This window comes from Malaya genurostris, chromosome 2 (assembly GCF_030247185.1).
Source record: "Malaya genurostris strain Urasoe2022 chromosome 2, Malgen_1.1, whole genome shotgun sequence".
Lineage (NCBI taxonomy): Eukaryota > Metazoa > Arthropoda > Insecta > Diptera > Culicidae > Malaya > Malaya genurostris.
In genome coordinates this window covers 47,873,531-47,895,266 of record NC_080571.1, presented here as the reverse complement: position 1 = coordinate 47,895,266, position 21,736 = coordinate 47,873,531, and the positions used below count along the sequence as shown (strand labels likewise).

Below are 21,736 nucleotides of genomic sequence, written 5' to 3'. Positions count from 1 at the left end.
CCCAAATGAACCTGTATAAAAACGACTTGAGTGTAATTCACAACATATAAAACCCCAAATTTATACTATTTGGTATTACGTTTCGACCTCGACTGATCATTGCATTAGCAGTTTATTTTTAACTACTAACGCGATTTCACAGCTCAACAACTGTCGAAAACGAAACGTAAAAACAAGGAATTTATAAGTGCTAGAAGACCATCAACACTTACTGTTCAGTAATGAAGTATACTAAAATAATAATCATGAGTGTTGTAAATTTTGTGATCACTATTATCAAATTGCTGTACTGGAATAAGTCTGGATTTTTTCAAATCATAGACAAATAAATCAATCCTTGAATTAACATGAAGATAAGAAAACTTCTGTCATTGTTAAGCGGCCCTTACACGAGAATTAATTATGTCATTTTTAATGATTACTTAAGTAATACCATGGAGAATTCATTATTACAGCCCTTTACACTTTTAATGATCGTGTAAGGGCTCCTTTACACTAAAAAATCCGACACTACGACAGTCCATTTTCTTTTGGATGAATAGCATGTTTATCTTTCACAATTGTTCGGTGATTGTCATCCTAAAAGGTACAATCAATGTTGGTTTCGAACTGTGACTAAGTAAACACAATAATTTCATAAAAAAACATTACGTTTAATTTAGCGTGGAATTTACTTTTCACTGATTGTCTATTGATCGTCCAGCAGTGAGATGCTAAAACGGCATTCAAACTTCAAAACCACCGACAGTGGAAATATTTTTCGATAATAAGCAAACGAAACACGTTCAGTCCAAAACAGGTAAACACGTTTTGGAACCGGGCTAATCCTGTCCAACTCATCCCAGACAGAGTTTTATTGCTCTTGAAAAGCCCATCAAAACAAATATGTTTGCAAACGGAAACGATCTACCTGAGCACTTCACGTTTCTCTGTTTTTTTTTGTTGTTTGTACGAACAATTCTCACCACCATCTGTGCCGTACGTGTCCTTCGTCATTCAGCTACCTGCAGGAACATCCTGCAAACAACTGAATCCTGAATCATAAACGAGACCGATTTCACTACCCCCCGCACCCCATTATTCCGTTTCAATAATTTGAACATAACGAAAATGGCGAAACTCGCTCACATTCACTACCGAAACAAACGAACAGAGTGGGTTAATAATTCTGTCAATTGACAAACGGGATTCTAAGTTCTAACGGCGATCGGAACACTTACCGTTGCCAGCTCGCTGTGAATCCGGTGCGGCGAAAATGTTTGACTGCATCCGATTCTTCGAGTTACGTGGAGTCTGAGGCATGTTGTCGGTACCGAACAGATCGCTGCTTCCACCACCTGGAGGCTTCAGGACCCTGCAAAAGATAGAAGAAGAAAAAAGTAAAATTATTCGACTGTCCGTCAACTATTCCGGAGGATGCTTTTGAAGTACAGGAATTGTTTCCAGTAAAGGTTCACAACTCAACAGTCACCAATCGAATGATGTTGGCACCACCGAGTAGAAACTTACGGTCTGCTCTCCATTTCTCTTGATAAATTTATCCAACCGAAGCAAGGACTGCTGCTAACAAACCGGCGCAAGCTTCGCGTTTGACCTGGATTAGCACTGTTTTAGAACAATTGAGGCCACGGCAAAATCGCCACCTAGCTAACTAACTAACTAACCAACTAACTAACGGTCAGAGATTGGATAACTGTGAAGTAATTGTGCCACACGCTACTGGACTGCTGGAAAGCACGAACTGGAATGACTACCGCTTCAATTAGGACTAGTTCAGGAGGACAATCGCACGACGGCCGGGTCCAAGTCGACAACTATACTGACGAGTGCGCGCCTTGCTGGAGGTCGCCGTCTGGCTCTGGCTCTGGTCTTCCGTTAGCCGCCGTTTGTCGTTGTGTGGGTGCCGCAATGGAAATCGAATAACGTACGCTACGAGCACAGGAAAACCGTCCCGTCGTTTGCCGAAGAAGGATGCGAAAAGTAAATAAAATCTGACAGACAACAACGACATACGCAGACAGACTGTTGGACGGTTTGCATGACTCACACATTCGGCTGCTTTGTTTTTTTCATGTCGTTCTTCGCACGTTCTTCCTGATTCTCCTGCGATGGTAAAGAACGGAACGGAACAGATTCACCCCAGCTGTTTTGCCAATGAAGGGGATTTCAGTCGGTACAGGGACAAACGGATTTTGGTACTGGTGGGTTGGTTCCGATATGGAATCGAGTCAGTGTTAAGTGTTTTGCAAAATACACTGAGGTCTTTTTTATGCGGTTTTTTTATGCGACTTTTTTATGCGAATTTTCAGAGTTACGCGGTTTCCATTCTGTGTTTTTTTTATGCAAAGTTTCAGAGTTATGCGGTTTTTTTTATGCGAATTTTCAGTGTTATGCGGTTTCCCTTCTGCGGTTTTTTATGCGAAGTTTCAGAGTTATGCGTTTTTGTATGCGAAGTTTCAGAGTTATGCGGTTTTTTTATGCGAATTTTCAGAGTTATGCGGTTTTTTTTATGCGGTACGTAAATTCGCATAAAAAAGGCTTCAGTGTATGTTATTTGGGAAAACTTTGGGTATATAATCAATAGACCTAAATTATACACTAACACATCGTTGGATTGAAATATGGTAGATTAAATTGCTCATAGAATCTATAAACGATACCATGCGTGATTTGATTTCCAATTAGCATATCACTCTATAAAGAGTGAAATAATTCTAACCGAATGAATTATCTTCAAAGTAATAATGAAGATGAGCGAAACAACAAAAAGATAATTGGTATAGTTTTTGAAAACCAATAAAAAAGTTATACTTCATTCGTATTCGAAGTAAATCATTAGGAGTCGAGATATTCGAGTATCAATTGCATTGATTGATATTCGTACATCATATGTCGCATTTGGACTATATAATTTTTGTTCAAGCGGGTCGACTATAAAGTCTACTTTTGAGATTTTTTTTCGAAAAACGATGGGATTTTTTTTGTTGATATAATCGCTATATTTCATATCTTTTTTAAATACATTCCAACAATCTTCGGACATTTTTCGGAGGTTATTATGCAGATTTTTTTCGCAGATACACCGATCAAACTGCTGGCATTATTCCGGCTGAAAAAGTGAGACGTGACAAGGGTCATTTAAGTAAGCAGAAGGCTTCTTGCATCTAAACTTCTACCTTCTACCAGAGGAGTCGAACTTAGGCATCTTAGCGATACGAATCATCCGAGTCTCTGATATGTCAGAAAGTAAAGGCAATGGTCGTTTGCCATTTAGTATCCGAACCGCCGGTAGAAGGTAAAAGTTTAGATACGAGAAGCCTTCTGCTTACATAAATGACCTTTGTCATGTCTCACTTTTCCGCACTCTTTATCTTCACATCCATGCTCAACCTTTTTTATTCAATAATGTAATATAATTTTAGGCACACTGCTTAAGCTCTAAGATGCCAAGGGTATTTTCTAATCTTAATTAACGACAAACTTAAAACTAGAATAGTATCATTTGACTATATCATCTCGGGCTCTCGAAAATGCAGCTTTCAGCTGGCGATCGGCAATGGACGATGAATTGAATATTGCATAAGTCTTCCAGATGGCGTTGGTAAATTGGCTGGCCGCATCCTCTTGCTCTTCCTAAAATTTCATATTCTTTGTCCTCTCTAAATCTCTAGTTAGTTTGATATCGTTAAAAACCGAAAAAAAAGTAAAAATTTCTGACTGACCAGAAGTCATAAATAAAAAAGTAAAAAATAAACAAGAGTTTTTAGTCGTCTATGACTTCTAACCAAAGATAAACTCAAGATAGAGTGGTCTGCGATTTTTCAAGTATCATTTGAATAGGACCCCTTGATGAGCTCGGTTCACTGTCAGTTTCGGTCTTTTAAAGCAAAACAACAAGCGTCTAATCGCTACATTTATCGCAACTATGATTTGCTTCAAAAGAATGAAACTGACGATTCACAGTCAGTTTCAGTCTTTTGGAGCAAAACACTCTATTTGAAAATATAACTGTAACTTGATATAGTATGAACGATATTGAGCAATTTTGTTGCATATCCAGTAATTCCTAAAATAAGAAAGTAAAAACTAATTGAAATCAGTGTTGGTGATTGTCGAAAATTTGACAGAAGCTGCTCGATATTTATCAATATTGTGTACAATATTCTCAATCCGGTAGAAGATGCTACAAGAACTCGAGTCTGTCAATGCATGAACCGCGAGAGAATTTTTCTACATTTCTTCGCTCTACTTCATACTCTGAGTATTTCACGGCCCTTAAAAAAATTACAGTCTGATAATGATTGATGCTGTGTGGAATTTACCAAGAGAGAATCGCAAGTTGACAATTATCGCAGAAAATCGAATCGATGATTCGACTTGATGATTCTCACACTAGGCTGCAATATTTCAAATCCTTTGTGTGGAGAATTCACATACATTTTCATAGACACAACTTATACAAAGGTTATATGCACAAAGTTAGAATAAGCGGCAAAAGTAAAATGATTCTATTGCAATTATCAACTGCCTGTATAGAATCGGATCGCGAAACGAGAATGAGCGACTGTTTGTTGTTTCAGAGAGAATTCCCACAGCAGCGAGCTAGTCTTTGATTCTCAGACAGTCATCGAGAGATATTCGTTTTCGCACTGGTGTCTATGTTAAATGAACCATGCCAGTTTTTTATTGCTTCGATGATCGCTTTGATGGCACTGATTGAATCGTGTGAAGAGTTGCTAGTGAGCGTTCTTTGATACGATAAAAGTCATCCTTGCTTGAAATTATTGCTTAGAATTTATTCGGTTTGTTGTCTGAACCCACGAAGCATTGATGGAAGAAATTATTATGTGCTGAATGTAAACATATGTGTGCTCCTTTTCTAGTTTTTATTGTTTCCATGACATTTGCCATAGCTAGTTGACGTTTATTAATGAAGGGTCAATAAAATTACATTATTACTAAGCTTACTGGTTTTACGATTACTGACCCAAAAATTTTCAATGGGCCGTATGAATAAAATATAGTAAAGTGTTTGTAGTATCTTCTTAAAAACAAAGTCCACAGAGTAAAACGCGTTTGATATGAATAAAAAAACAAGTTCGAACAAGTAGTTAATGCTACCTTCGAATTTGAGCATTTATTGCATGCCGAATCGACTCGGAGCCGGAAAAGCTCGAATAAGTATGCACAAAGCAAGAAACGTACTTACTGGGGCAAATATACAACTTTATTTAATTTATCTACTTCACTTTATTAGCAAACACACGAGTAGCAACCTCTGGAGCTACCTACCGAAAATTGTAGTAAATACCACATGTTCGAAAGTTGTTGTGTAGTAAAGTCTCGGCTTTTGACAGGAACGTGATCCACATGTAGCATCTACTACCGAAATTCAAGTATGCTACGTTTTATTTATACGGCCCAATGGATCGTATGGAACATTGCAATCTTGAGTTTATCTTTGTTCTAACTATAGAATATTAAGGCTGTGAAAATGACTACAGGTTATATTTGTTGACAAAGAAAATAACTGAGGAACATTCAGATTTTAACTAGAAGTTCCAAAAGTTTACCAAACGTTTTACAGCCTTGATAAATCTTATCTCTCTGTCCATTTTCGTCTTATCCTTTGAACAAATTTATTGAACAGAGATGGCGTATTTCACTCTCTAACTAATAGTTTTCCTATATATAAGATGAATGATGGAGCTAAGATGGTTAAGGGAGCATTTGCCCTATTTGTTTCATATCGATTTTCTGTATCTTTGAGATAGCTTTTTTTATATCGTTTATTTATACCCGGCTTTAACCTAATTTTGGTCGTTCGCCGGGTTTGTATCCAAAAGTGAGGGGGGTTTGAAATCATGGGGAGAAGGGGATATTTTACAATTAATATTTGAGATAGCTTGTTTTTACAATAGTTTTGGAAATTGTGACAATCGTGGATTTGTTTAGCATAAAATATCAATTTTAACTTGTGCCATTTACAAAGTTCTATCTATTGAAATATTCGAGATGTACGTCTAATAGTTGCAGCAATATCACCAAGATTTATGTACAAAAATTACTGTGAACACACTGTATAGTCGAGTGTTTGTTTTATGAAATTTTTCAAATTGTCGAAAATATTTCAAAGAATAGTCTAAAAACATTTCTCGTTTTAAGTGTACAAAACATTCCTACGAACGGTGTAACACAGCTCAAAGAATACGTGTACAAGCTTCAGAATTGCAAGATAACATTACCAAATAAGATATAAAACCAATGCTTCACTGTACTTTTTCAAGTAGACGAACCAGCATTGTCTCAACGAAACACAGCACACGGGTAGGGATGTCACACGTATTAGGTCTACGGCCTAGAGAAAGAATCATCAGCTCATGGATGTCAAACGATCCCTTTGATGGTTACGATAATTTTAATGACAATCGAACAGAAGTATCCGTCACCTTTTCATTGAATAACCTTGATCCGCAGCGGCATAAAAACACATCCACGGATAAGGTACTGGACGAAATGAGTCACGACTCTACAATACCAGCGAAGTAAGAAGGGTGAATAAAGATAAGTTTGTATTTGTGAAACAATATAACGATCTCATACAGCTATCGGGTTTTCCGTTTCCGACACTCGATCGTCGGAACGTGTCCTGTCAGGGCGAGTCTAGTAGGAGCAGGTCAATGAACAACAAGCGTGTTCTCATGAATGAAACGGTATGATTTTTTTTCTTTGGTGTTTGTCCCTGTGCTGGTATGCAGATTCATTAATTAATTAACCTTGGGTTCGTTTCGTGTCGCAATGAATCCTAATGTCTGAACCAAAACATGATTGACGGTTAGACTTATTTATGTTGATATATACGGTGGTTTTAGGCAACTTAGAGAATTGTGATCGGAAGCAGTAATATATTTATCGAATTTCTTCCGAACAGCAAAACATCGATTTTGACACATTTTCTTTTTATGATTTGAATCACATTTAGAACAATTTTGTATAGAATTTTCATTACGACAAAGATTTTGATTCAAGATGATAGATTCTCTTTGTTTATTTCCTTTAAATTATTATGGAATAGTTCTGTAAAAAAAGGTAACAAAGAGAATCTGTCATTTGCAAGAAAAAAAAGGGGTAACAAAGAGAATCTGTCATTTGCACTTGGATCGATACGCAAATTGGTATAGAAATCGCTTTATATGGGGTTTTGTGTCTTCCATTGATACATTTTATTAAACATAGATTCCATATCTCATCACAGATTTTTCAATATTGTTGATGTGAATTTTTAAAAGCACTAAAATTATATTGAGAGACTCTTCGTAACTTTTTGTAGATTTACTGTAAAGTTGAAAAAACTCCATTATATGTAGCGAAAAAATCGAAAAGTCTTCAATAAAGACTCTAAAGTCAGTTTCAACATCAATTATTTGGTACTGCAGGGCGTACAGTTTCGAGACAATACTTAGATTCTCAGCGAGCAAGTTTGAAACCAACAGACAATCCGTTAGAACACGGTTTCATTTCGCTTTTTTCGCTCATTAAGTTATCTTAAGATTTGGCGCCCTACTATGTTCGTTCTTCATTTTAAAAATCTAGGTGTAAGTTTTTTAATTTCAGAGAAGTGTCTGGTTCAGCCCTACAATCTCAGAAATTTTTGAATTTGGATTGATCACGTTTTCGCGACTATTTACGGAAACTAATGCATATTTTTCCAAACCACAAATTGGGAATTGTAGTTGAAAGCTGAAGCTATACAACGGTATAGATAACTTGAGTAAAAACTTGTAATGGATGCTTAGCCCCGGTCTTCCCTGTAGCGGATTCCGCTATAATTGAGAAAAATGGAATGAATGGAAAGTACGATTTAATTTGATTTTTATGAAATCAAGCTTAAAGTAAAACAAACTCAACCACCGTTTTTGACTTGTATTAAAGCTTTCTGGCCACTCCTTGGCTAAAAGTAAATTCGTTTTCCGTTTGGTAAATACATGAAAAGGATTTTTATAATAAATATATGACAATTCGGTCATTTAATCTTAGATGTTATCGTTTTCTCTTAGCCTACCTGCTTACAAAGCGTAAGTTTTAATCATTTAATCATATTATATTTTTTTAGGTTCTTGCTAGAAAGCAAAATACACTAAAATCTTAGTTTACGCTACTTTTTCTAGTGTTTTATTTCAAATAACACGACTTTCGATAACGTGTAAAAAAAATTGCATTATGAAAGAATTTTTATTTAACGTATACAAAACAACCTAACACGAATTAGTTGGTAAAATCATGGTAATGATATTATGTACATTAGGGTAGGACAAGGTTGTCTGGAAAAAAATTAAAAGATTTATTTCCTCGCTCCACCAAACTTTTTGTGTTTCTTTTGGGTCCCATAAAAACAGGAAGTGCTTCGACTTACAACATATCTATTTTCGGCTGTAGTTTTTGTGTGTCTTATTTCTCGAATGGACAATGTAGAACTGATACTATTATTTTGCCGAAGGAAGTATGTTGATACGTTTGAATAAGTTAAAAAAATAACACCCTTCCAATTTTCTCTTAAATTTTTACTTATATTATGACCTTTCAGCAACCGCATAGGATACATTTTTATCGATCTGGCATCTAATGAATATTGATATTTGAAGTTTGACTAGGTTTTAATGAAAAAATAATCATAACTTTTTACTGGTAGCTCATATGAAAAAGATTGGTTGAGCAAAATTGTGCGCAATGATTAGTACAACAACTCTTCTGAAGACAACTTTTCCGTAGAACGTTTCACAAAAAAGTTAGAACAAGCCACTCTACTTTGTTTCGGGAAAATTGATATAACTCGATCAAATGAAAAGCTAGAGAGGTGCTTTTTTCAGTAAAGTTGCTCAAAATAAAATTTCCTACAACTTTATTGTACAACGAAATCATTTTTGAGTTCAAGTAAGGAAGTTAGATTTCAGATTTCAATCTAAATGAAGACCCCCCTAGTAACTTTTTTCATCAAAAGGAGCGCCATTTGATTACAAACAACTTTTGTGAAGACACCAACTACAAAAAATCTAATACTGAATAGTGAAAATATTTTTATCACGCTAATTTCCCGTTTCGTACCATAGTGCAATGGCTCATTCCTTAATAGATCTAGCATCACTGCTGCTATTGATCGTAATATGATGTAACTTTCTTTTAATGAGCTTGTCACTTAAAAAATCCTCATACTAAGCTGAGTAACTATCGTGGAGAAATCAAACAACTCGAATCAACCGTTGAAGCACATTAAAGGAAAGTCACATCATATTACGACCAATAGTAGCAGTGATGATATATATGTTATATCAAGGAATGAGCCAGTGTTCGGATCTAGTGTCGATTTTCCTTTAATAACTTTTTCTACAAAAATATAAAAATCTTTTCTATACGTTTCAACGGTCAGTGAGTATGAAGTTGTGAATGTTTTTTGCGCAATGAGATCACACAGCTGGTTAGATAAAAACTGAATTTTACTGGTCGTACACAGTGCTCATGCACGGTGCACTGTTCCTTCGAGTTACATCTGAAATCATCAGGAGTGTACATTTTCGGCACCGATAATTTTAAATTTTAGTTGGTTTGATGAAAGGTCGTCATAACTAAGCTCAGTTTTGCAATGACTGAGCGAAAACATATATTGAAGAAGCCAAATGAATGAGAACTCACAGAAAAGATGATTTTTTGCGAAAAAACACGCTCAGAGGAAGGACTCGAACCTACGTTCTTATGCAATCCGAGAATACGCGGTTTACCTGAGCTGTGGTAGACACAGTTTTACTACGACACCGAGTTGGTAAAGAGTACATTGAACAATGATCAATATCCTAGTCGCCTCACGACCGGTTCCCCATATCCAAACATCTTCTCTGTTCATCAAACAACAACACACTAGTCTTCTTGCTCTATACCTATTTTCCGCTAAAGCACTGGATGGGAGAGTATATTAGTAATCGACTGTTACCTTTTCTACTGTGCCTGTTGCTGCCTGGCTATCGTCAGCGACAGACCCTACGAAGTCTGTTCGATAGTCTGCCCTTTCACTACCGGAGGCAGATTGTTACGGAAAGTCAAACCGCAATTGTTTTTAACGATTTATAAATTTTTAGTTGGACTTTACGTCAAGTAAAGTAGCCATAACTAAGTTCAGTTTTTGCAATTACTGAGACTGCGCCTCTGAGCGTATCTTTTTCAAAAAACTCTTTTTTTATCCACCTAGTGGTGTAATGATGCCTTTCTCATTTTCACTTTTTCCTGTATATTACAGCAGAAATTCCCCGAAATACTACAATTTGAAGAGTTCAGAAAATACTTTTGCAGATTTCTGTTTCATAATACTACTACATTGATACACTACATTTAAATTCAAGTTAATGGAGATCTATTCAATCATATGTGAGGAAGTGAAGTGAGCTCCATTTTGTCATATTTGATTATTATTGCCGATACTTTCGAAACCGTAAGCTTGATATCGGCATAGTGACATTCGGTTCACTCAACCATACACTAATATGAACTACAAATTTATTTACGATTCTGACGTTTTGAATGTGGGAAAAAATGTACCGGTATCCGGACTTGGATAAAATTTAACAAATCATTTATTGGACTATCAATTGGTTTGTTTGGTTTTAGAGTCTCATGGTCTGCAAACTAGAGAAAATCACTAGCCAATATAAAAAAATAGCCTATGAACGAAGTGTTCCTGAAATTGACGTTTTCATACTGAGCACCCTATCTCCGAAACCAGGGGTTTGATCCGAATAAAAATTAGGATATTCTTAAGACATCTTACGAACTTCCATCTCCGAGAAAAGTTATTTTCACATTTTTTGTGTATTATTTTCACATTTTTTTGAATATCACCCTGTAATTCTGGAACCGGAAGTTGGATCCAAATGAAATTCCGGAACTTTGTCCGAGACCATAAGACCTTTTATATGAATCTAAGTTTGTGAAAATCGGTTCAGCCATCTCCGAGCAAAGTGAGTAACATTATTTTCACATTTTTGGTGCTAATCACCCTGTAATTCCGGAACCGGAAGTCGGATCCAAATGAAATTCAGGAACTATGTATGCGACTATGAAACCTTTTTTTGAATCTAAGTTTGTGAAAATCGGTTCAGCCATCTCCGAGAAAAGTGAGTGATATTATTTTCACATTTTGGTGCATATCACCCTGTAATTCCGGAACCGGAAGTCGGATCCAGATGAAATTCAGGAACTTTGTATGCGACTGTGAAACCTTTTTTTGATTCTAAGTTTGTGAAAATAGGTTAAGCCATATGTGAGAAAAGTGAGTGACATTATATTCACATTTTTAATGCATTGTTTTCACATTTTTGGTGCATATCACTCTGTTAGTTATACTGGAAGCGGAAGTCCGATCTAAATGATATTCAGGAATTTTGTATGGGACTGTGAGACCTTTCATTTGAATCTAAGTATTTGCCACACACACACACACATACACACGCACACACACACACACACACACACACACATTTGCTCAGCTCGTCGAGCTGAGTCGAATGGTACATGACAAAAAAGTCGGTTTTTGTTGTGATTGTATAGCCTTTCTATATGAAAAAGGAAAAAAAGAGTATTGAAAAAATCGAATCTCTAGGATTTTCGAATTAGAAAGAGGCTAAAGTTTAGATTGCTGTCTGTCTAGAAATGCATGAAACGTCGAGATCTAGTGTAATCTAAAAAAAAGTGTCAGAGAGTTGACTTAAAAAAATTCCGGGATAACACCAGATCTCGACGTTTCGTGTATTTCTAAGACAAAACAAGAAAACCGGATAACTTTGAAAATTCGCGTAAATAAAACGTGTAGCATCTGAAATCCGCGTAAAAAAGATTTCAGTGCAATACTTTATGCCTTTCTCATATAGAAAGGTTATGCAATCACTTGAAAAACCGACTAGTAAAAATTGGCCCCGAGGGCCAAGTGTTATATACCATTTGACTCAGTTCACCGAGCTGAGCAATGTCTTTGTATGTGAGTGCTCTCACTAGGTTTTCTCGGAGATGACCGAACCGGTTTTGACAAACTTAGATGAAGATATTATGGTCCCCTACGGAATTCCTGAATTTTATCCAGATCCGACTTCTGGTTCCGGATTAATAGGGTAAAGTGTGTTCAATATTGTACACCGTCACTTAAACCGGCAAAACAAAAAACGTAAAAAAAATTCTAAACTGGTCTCAAAACTACACAAATAGATAGTCATTATTAATAGGCAACTAAACAAACCGATTCCGGCTTTCCTGGTTCCCGATATCCGGTTCCGGACGCACCGGAAATTGTGGTCATATATACCAAAATGGATCTCATTCACTCTTCTCACTCACGGTCTCATACGGAATTCCTGAATTTCATCCGGATCCAACTTCCGGTTTCGGAGTTATAGGGTAAAAACCGTAAAAAAAGTTGTAAACTGGACTCAAAACCGTTATTTCCAATCTTAGGGACAAATGAAAAGTATTATGGTCCTACCAAAAATTACTGCATATTTTCGGATACCACAGAAATATAAATCTCATTTAGAGTGAGAAGGCAAAATTGAATAAAATGCGATGGCAAAATAAAAAATTAAAAATAAAATTTGAACAAAAACTAGTAGAGTTTGTACGTCCTGCCGACTGTACGAGCCGACTTCGATTATACCGGTTCTCGGGCTCCGATGCCGGAAGTGAATAGTAAACCCCCTTCGTTTTCTTAGGGATGACCTATGCGAGCAAAGCACTGTTTCGCTTGGTTTCTTTCAAAAATCGAAGAGAAAAAATTTGAATAGAATACTGCAATATTGTACATGAGAAAGGCATTATTTCCCCACTAGGTGGATTAAAACAGGTTTTTCCATTAGGCTTATGCTTAGTCGAAAAAAGGTTCGATCCGAAAGTGAACCGTATACTGGATGTGAGTTATCATTTTAAATGACATGGACAAGTTTGAACGGCTCTTCAAAAAGGTTCGCTGGTATATGACAGTTTCATTCTTCAACTGAGCTCCACCCTTATGAAAAATAATAAAATGTCAAATACCATATGAAAACCATGATTGGAGATAATATGAGAAATAACATTTTAATTGTATTGTGAATATTTTTTTTTTCGCGATTACACTCAATTTTTGGATTCGGAAATGAACAGACACTCTTTGAATACTTGGGTCATCAAGATTTTCCAAGCAATGAGGCGGGACTAACGAGAGCGAAAACTACCCGACCACAGAACTGAAAATGGCCCGAATTCAATTAATAATGACGCTAGGATTATAAAGGAAGAAATCAATCAATAGTTCTTTGGTATTGATTTTGAGCTAATTAGAATCTAATTATTCAGCTTCTCCCACGTTAAATAAGTCCGGATGCTTGTTCATTGATTGTAAAACTTCTACTGCCTAGCATTGTTGAAAATAATTGCCCAAAGGTTTGAAAACTGGGGGAAAAAATGTCCGTCTCCCGAACATTCGCTACAACATAGTTGCTAAAGTTAAGCCTATTTCGAACCATTTTTAGCGTTCAACCGCTTCGAAGCCTAAGTTCACCAGAACTTTCAGCTAACCTTTGTACATCATCTTCGTTCGAACCGTCATCTTTAATTGACCGCAACACTTTTAATGCACACATTTACAGCAAATCGCTCCGATAATAGCCATCGGATCGACTTATCCCAACGGTACCCCCACCTGAATGCTGAAGTCAAATTGAAAAGCGTGCCCAATCGTTCCTAGACCGCATTGCCGTAACCGCAACCGCAACGCCACAGATAAAATCATCCGCGATCCGCTAGCTAGCCATCCGCTGCGTTGTGGGGCGCAGCAGTCAGTCTGTTCAAGGTCGATTAGTCGCTGTTCTTAATACCAGCGAAACGACGCGGCCTACAGATCGTTCCGCATTCTTTGGCGGAGCCATTTCTCACCGCAGGGTGCCGCCCGCCTGGTGGTAAGTCTCGCGTCATGGGGCTTGTAATGGGCGCGAACCCCCGTCTCTTCCCCTTCCGTCGCTGAGCTGATAATGGCTACGACAACGACTGTGATGAGCAACAGGATGATCATGATGATGATGATGGTGAATAGTGATGCTGCGAGAACCGATAATAATGGAAAAATTGTATCAACATTTTTTCCTACTTAGCCGGCGCAACTTCAACACGTACTCGAAGCTGCCCTTAATTTGCACCAGTAACGGAACGGACTGATTGTGTAACTTCAGAAGAGCGAATAGAGTGTGGCATCGACTTTGACTTCACAATCCACACCGCCGCAGATTGATCCACTCCGCGGAAGATGGTCTTGGTCTAGTAGCTCTAGCTAGCGTCCGAGAGATGATCAGCGAAAAAAAAAGCTAATTTATTCTCATCCAAGCATAACACAGCCGCGACCGTCGGCGGCTTCGGTTGTTGTTGTTGCTGTTGCAGCAGCGAAATACAAAACATGCACTTTTATGATGAAGGTTTAATCAAATTTCCACACTTTTTGCGCCCGAACAACCGACGGTTGTTCTGGAAGGCTGCTTGTGGCGGGGAGGGAGATAGTTTTACGTTGTGGGGTAGCCAAGATTGAGATCTTGGCGAGTTATTAGAGCGCGAAATTGTTATTGTTTTTCGTTTATAGGCGAAAAATCGTCAGAACATCTGGCGGTGCGGTACTTGCAACAGATGAGATTCGAATCAGGCAGTTAAATAATATTTCGTTTCGTGATGGACGAACGCGTTTCGAAAAAGTGATTGAACCATTGCTGGAACATACAAGTTGAAAGATGATGTAGAAAACTTGTATTGTGATAGACATTGAATTAACTAAAATTTCGAAAATGTTCAAGAAAAACTTTTACGGTACTTTTAATCGAGACACTTCTTGTCGAAGTGGTCGTGTATCTGAACCACTTCCGTGAGTACGAGATTTTATAAAATTATCCCAATTTTCAAATGTTTCGTTTTTGACTCATCGACGGAAAAACTTACAATCGAAAAGTTACTTCTATAGAGCGCTGTTTAATTTTTATCGATTGCTAAAGGGTTAGGGTAATTTCACCGAAAGATGTTTCGTCGAAATTGTTATTTTGCCGCATGACATTTTGACGAAAGAGTTATATCACCGTATGCCGTTTAACCGAAACATACATTTGTCGTAATATCACATTCAAACTAATTTCACATAAAGAAAAATTAAACATGTTAATGTTACCGTCCGTTTTGTTGATCCAGAATCGTATATCTGAGATAATGCCTATTAAAAAAAGGGAAAATCATGTCCCAGTGTTAATTTCAGAGAGAATAAACACTTGTTTTAACTTTCCAGATTATGAGCCTCATAGCGCATTTTCCAGAACAGCTAGGTGACTTTACTAACTACGAATCATCAAAGCTTTTGCTTGGGGTTATCTACCTGCCTAATTTTTGCGGTATTTTGTTGTTATCTGAGCGCGAGAAGAAAATGACTGTATCATCTATGTTCGTGTTCTGCCCGTCTAAAGGCAACTAAGGCAAAGAAAACTTACCTTGAGTAGACTGGACAAAAAAGGTGGTTACAGGTTTGTATGCGAGAGCCATTTTAGGCATTTTTACTCATCAAAATAAAAAATTAGCGATATTTTATGCTCTATACGATATTTTCAGTTGAATAACCCTTTGAAATTTTACTATTTATATGTTGCATGTTTTTTTAAATATTGATATGATTAATTCCTTTTTATTACTACACGGAAGGAGCAATGTAAATTCATCGTGGTTTTATGTTATGTCAATGTGGGTACACAGATAAAAATATTTTGTGAATTTAAATCTTTTTCCATGCAATACGGAGCAAGAAACTACACAGATAAAAATTAAGAATTTTACAGACGATATAATTCAATAAACGATACAGTTCTTGACTACTTAACTTTTCAAATGACAGTACAGAATTTTACAGGCTCCGAGTATAATTTGCACTCGGCTAGCAAGTGCGACTGAATGAACTTATATGCCCCATTTACAAGCCAAGCAGATATGTGCTTCTGTGGTTCAGTCGGTTAACTAGACTTGCTTTATGATCTAATGTTTCTCGGTTCCAGTCGCGCAGTTGCTGTCGATCTTTTGTTTTTTATTGCATTCAATTTCCGTTCATGTGTTTTACAAGTTACACAGCTTTACATGTTCTTGAATATAAATTAGCGTGAAATACGACGTTCCATTGATGTGCATCTTATAAGATGTAAAATCACAAACAAATTTCCCACTGTGTAAATTCATAGTTACTTTACAGTTTTTATATTCCAAAATACTTTACATGCAAGATTAAACGTTAATTTAAATCTATAATCTTGGTCATTGAAAAATCAAAGCCTTCTAATTAAGCTTTACATTGCTGCTGATTTTTAATCGAACTAAAGTCTATTTCATGGTACTGTTGATTTACATATCGTGTAAATCTCGTTTTTTTTTCTGTGCAGTGTGTTGTTACGCCGGAGCTATTTGTACACTGTTATGAGTCGGTGATACATTATGTCCAGGGCCTTTAATATTTTCGCCATATATAAAAATGAAATGGCTGAAGATAAAAACGCCACCGAATAGTGTGAAATCAACTTCTTTTCTTATTGATGTTGTTAGTAAAGTCCCATGGGACTTGGAAACTAGCGGAACCCGATAAAATGGAGGATATATTTCGAGATTAGCCTAAAAAAACCAACATGCCTATTTCACTTCTACTCTTTGCAAAGCGACGAAGATTACGGAGATTTTTATGACGATTCATACTGGAAGACTTGAAAACAAGCCTTATTCTGAATACGGTCAGCTCACATAGACAATACAATGCGCATCTCCCACGCATTGTTGAATTTCTAGTAATTAGATCTCTATTTAGTTATGATTGGAACTCAGTTAGGTCTTCAGGAAAAGGTATTACAACGCAACTATTACATGATATGATCAGCCGGAGAGTTAAACGAATAACTCTCTAAATTCAAAGTCGAACCGGATAAAAACATTCACGTAAAGTCTTTTTTTCGTTTTTTGCATTCTAAATTACTTTGGCCGGTTAGTGAAAATGAAAGACGTTCTTAAACGATTTTTTTTATTGCAAATCCATATTTTCGTTTTTTTCATTCAATGTTTTATCCGGTTTCTACAATCAAAAATATTGATGTGGGTCTTGCCTTTCTCGATAGAAAGGTAATAGAATTGCTGGAAAAACCTACTTCCGAACTGAGCCTCGGAGACTTATAATGTTATATATCATTCGTCTCTATATGTGTATGTGTATCTCATATATGTGTGTATATGTGTAACCTTATCAAAGATTTTTTATCTCTCAATTTTGCTCAGAGATGGCAGAACCGATTTCAACACTCTTGATCAAGTTTGAAGATCAAACGGCTGTTACTTCTGGTTCCGAGGATATAATGGTATAAGTGACATAACCGACAAAACGCTCCGTTTTTTACCGCTCAATTAGACGATTTTAACAAACCTAGGCTCGTTTGGAATTTATTATTGACTAGTGGATCAAGTTCGAAGATTAAATGGATGTCACTTCCAATTCCAGGGATGTATGGTATAAGTGACGTAAGTGACAAAAACTTTGTTTTTTATATCGCTCAATTTTCTCGATGATTGCTGAACCGATTCCAACAAGCTCGTTTAAAAGATACTATTGTGCCATTAATCCAGTTCGAATATCAAATGGCTGTCACTTCTGGTTCGGGAGATATAATGGTAGAAGTGTCATAACCGACACATTTTTCATCGGCTGAAAACGAGTTTCTACTGCAAAAGATTCAAGCTTCATTCGTGGCAGTAAGCTATATGCTTCACTGAACAGTTTTCGTTGATTATAGTGAGAGCTTATGTTGTCCTAGGAGTCATCAAACGCAACACTTTTGATTTCAACAACGTCCCAAGACTCTTGTACGCCGTATTCTAGAATGCGCACTTTCAATCGAACGAATGTCGAAAGGTTTTGTTCGATTCGCTTCGCAAACATCTTCGGCTAGAACCGCTGCTTACCTACACTGAAAAACAGACGAATACATTCTAATCTCTTTTTATGTGGTTTTTTTATGCTCTTTCTACGGTTGGTTATTCGAATTTTTTAAAGTAATGTAGTTTTTTTAGGCGAATTTTCATATTTATGCGGATTTGTCTTATACGAATTTTTAAAGTTATGCTGTTTCTTGTTTCGTCCTAGACATGCACGAAACGTCGAGATCTAGTGTCATCTAAAAAAAGAGACTATCTTAGACTAAAAAATTTTCCAAAAAAAAGTGTTATATTCGATATTACACCAGTAAAGGTATAACCTTTACTAAAATTTCGAAAGTGAAATTTGAGCCTTCAGAAATTGAAGATTGGGATCAAGATTTAATTTTATTTTCGTATAAACCTACACAAATCATTGTATTACGTTTGTTTCGAGGATGTACAAATGTAAAATAAACGTATTTAAACACCGATTGTTGAATATGTTGGTTGACATGTCGTTGAAGTTATTATATCCTATAATGACTGTTGTTTCTGTTTTAACAACTAATCCCACTGAAAAAAAGAATCCTTCCAGGTCGGGACCAGTGCCGTATGCTTTGAACCGCCAACCTGTAGATTTTCAAGTTTTCCTTATGAACTAAATCAATTTTTTCTAATTACCTTAGGAATTTTTTTCCAAAATATTTAGAAAAAATTGCGTTTCAACAAAGACCATAGTTATTAATCACTGATGAGTTCAGTATAAGATTTTGCCAAATTTGCACCAAAAGGAACATCGTCGAAAAATCAGTAAATCTCGGAAAAAATAATATTGATTACTGAGCTTCTAGAAAAATTATGTGTAAAAAATCATTTTACTATACCGATCCCGAGAATTGGTTTTAACTGTGCAGAAAATAACTTTCTATTATAGAATCAATAATTGTATACAACGAATTGCTGATCTCATCCAGAAACCCTCGGGACCAGCCGAACCGATCAGGATTAGCCCGTCGATCGCCGAGGGAAAGTAAATGGGCGATTTAATAAACGGTTAACACACACGTTGTTTGATGAATTGATTGAAATGAGAAGCTTTCTCTTCGGTTTTGCGCTCACAGCATACCATCATCGACGGCCAAGCTAAATTCTTCAATGCTTGCTGGGTGCGACTTCCGTTCCCCGTCATAGGATAGGGTGAGCTCAAGGAGGGGATGCAACAGTCAGAGACCCCCCAACTAGGCAGCAACAAAACAACCGTCCGACGTGTAGGACTCGGATGTTTCCCCTTAGCCAAGATCAGTCGACCTCGAAGTGAAGGCTGTGAAATCAATAATACTCAACTGTCTGACCATCTGACTGACTGACTGACTGGCGCTACCAAGACCGGCCCCCGCTCGAAGAAATTGTTCTTATCATTGTTCCAGCATCACACGGGTTAATTTATTATTCGTGTAAAGTGATCGCTTGCCAGTCAGTATCGCGAACCGCAAAAAAAAATAGCTACACCAGAGCAACAAATTTTAATTAATCAAACTAACAAATGCAATAAATTCACAACCACAAACTGACAAGATTGGCGATTGGCGACCGCCGCGCGGAATCATAACAGCTACATATTGTCGGAAATCCGAGCTTACGGCCATTTGCCAGGCGAAATGACCGCAAACACGGTTGCACCGGGCAACCAAGCCAGAAAAATTACTTTTGTCACCTGGAAGATTACGCCCGGCGGCTCGGTGATTCACTCCACATTTGCCTTCCTCCTAGTGCCAACGCGTGAACTAATTTAATTTGCATTCGTGTTCCGATCCGGTGTAATGGATATGTTCCCGTTTTGCCGGGGAGATGAAGCTGCGAACACGGACACGGTTCTTATCTGTCGTCCTGCGGTGTTAAGCGGCGGGTGTATTTTATTAAATTGATTAGTTTAGTTGGATATTAGCACGAAACAAATGTCGGAATAATTGTCAGCCGTCCGAGCCCGAGTCTGAGTCCGAGCAGGTAACTCTACTTTCTCTTTTATGTTAGGAAATAAATGCAGTATGTTTCCAAGTAGCGGTCGATTTTATTAATGATCCCACTCTCGACGCCTTTCGTTAGAGAAAAATGATTGTGTTGCTTGAACTGGGATAATGATTGTTTGAATCGTATTCAATTACTCAGTCGCTGCTTTGGCGGTGGTATCCTGGTTAGCAGAGTTCGAATCGCTCCACTGAGCCAAAGTGAGATCATACTAGGTGAGGTGAGAGGGAACCTTCTTGGCAATGACAATTTTTTTCAATTTTCTGGACGATAAACATACTCTAGCGATGTATTTGACTCCAGACGAAAAGTAATTTTCCGGAAGGTCCACAAATACTTCACTGCGTTGTAGACTGGGGGGTGAGTATTGGGAACATATCCGATTTTGCTGAAATAACCTTCACGGAGCAGTGCCCGTTTCGGTTAAATGATTTTTTCACCCTGATGACCTTTTGACGCCTATTTTGACGGAATGACCATTTCGGCAAAATGACCGTCTCGGCAAAATGACCTTCCCGGCAAAATAACCTTATCGGTGAAATTACCTTTTCGGGAAAATGACTTTTTCTGAGAAATGATGTTTTCTGAGAAGTGAAATAATCTTTTTGCAAAATGACATTTTCGGGGAAATTACTTCTTCGGCATCATGACCTCGGTGGAATAACATTTTTTGATGAAATGATCTTTTCGGCGAAATAACATTTTCAGAGAGATAAGACATTTTCGGCGAAGTGATTTTTCCGGCGAAATGACCTTTTAAGACGAAATGATCTTTTAGGCGCAATGACTTTTTCGGTGAAATGACCTTTTCCACGAAATAGTAGTTTTAGAAAGATAACATTTTCGGGGAATTGACCTTTTAGGCACAATGACTTTTTCGGTTAAATGGTCTTTCGTCGAAATGACCTTTTCGGCGAAATGACTTTTTCAGCGAAATGATTTTTTCGGTGAAAAGTCCCTTTCGACGAAATGACTTTTCCGGCCAAATGACCATTTTGACGAAATTATCGTTTCGGCAAAATGATCTTTTCGGTGAAACGACCTTTTCAGCGGTATTACTTCTTTACCATTTATGAGAAATAGTTTTTGTTAAGAAATAACTATTTCAGTGACATAACCTTTCTGGCGAAATGATCCTTTCAGAGAAGGTATTCGTTCCGGAAAATTAACCCCTCAGGTGAAATGATCATTTTGGATAACCCTTTCGGCGCAATGACCCATTCGATGAGCAAGCTTCCGATGAAACGACTTTTGACGAAATGACACTCGGAAAAATAATTCTGACCCATCTCGACGAGATTTTGTAACAGAACATAATCCAAGGTAGCCAAATCGGACGGGTAAGGTGGATGGGGAAGCCATTGGAACCCTAAATTATATATTTTAACCATATTAGAATTTTTGCGACGCGATTTCAATGTGGTTGGTTTGGTTTGGTTAACTGTTTGTTCACGAACTAACCTCAGCAATTAGAAATCTCACCGAGCCGGTGTACACGACTGCAGCTTAGTGAAACTCGCCTTAAAATTTGAAATTGATCGATTCATTGGTCTTTGTGATATCGTGTTCAGCGCAAATGACTTCCAAAAAGTGCATTGGTTATGGGTCGTCTACAATTTTCCACATATTTTCCCCAAACTCAAAGCATGATCCCTTCGATGCTAATCCTTTTAGAATAGAGTGCTTGACAACAATATTAGCTAATCAATATTGTATTCAAAGTTTAAAATAGAATTCACCG

At 37.2% G+C, this 21,736-nt stretch overlaps 1 protein-coding gene across 6 annotated transcripts in view; it reads right to left on the bottom strand.

Annotated features, from left to right (window-relative positions):
• LOC131429333 (microtubule-associated protein Jupiter) overlaps positions 1-21,736 on the bottom strand; it is a 159,838-nt gene that overhangs the window by 32,270 nt on the left and 105,832 nt on the right. For all 6 annotated transcript variants that reach the window (XM_058593406.1, XM_058593401.1, XM_058593403.1 and 3 more), the window contains exon 3: positions 1,221-1,354. In XM_058593406.1, the coding sequence (XP_058449389.1) occupies positions 1,221-1,354 (134 nt within the window). The remainder of the gene's footprint in view (positions 1-1,220; positions 1,355-21,736) is intronic.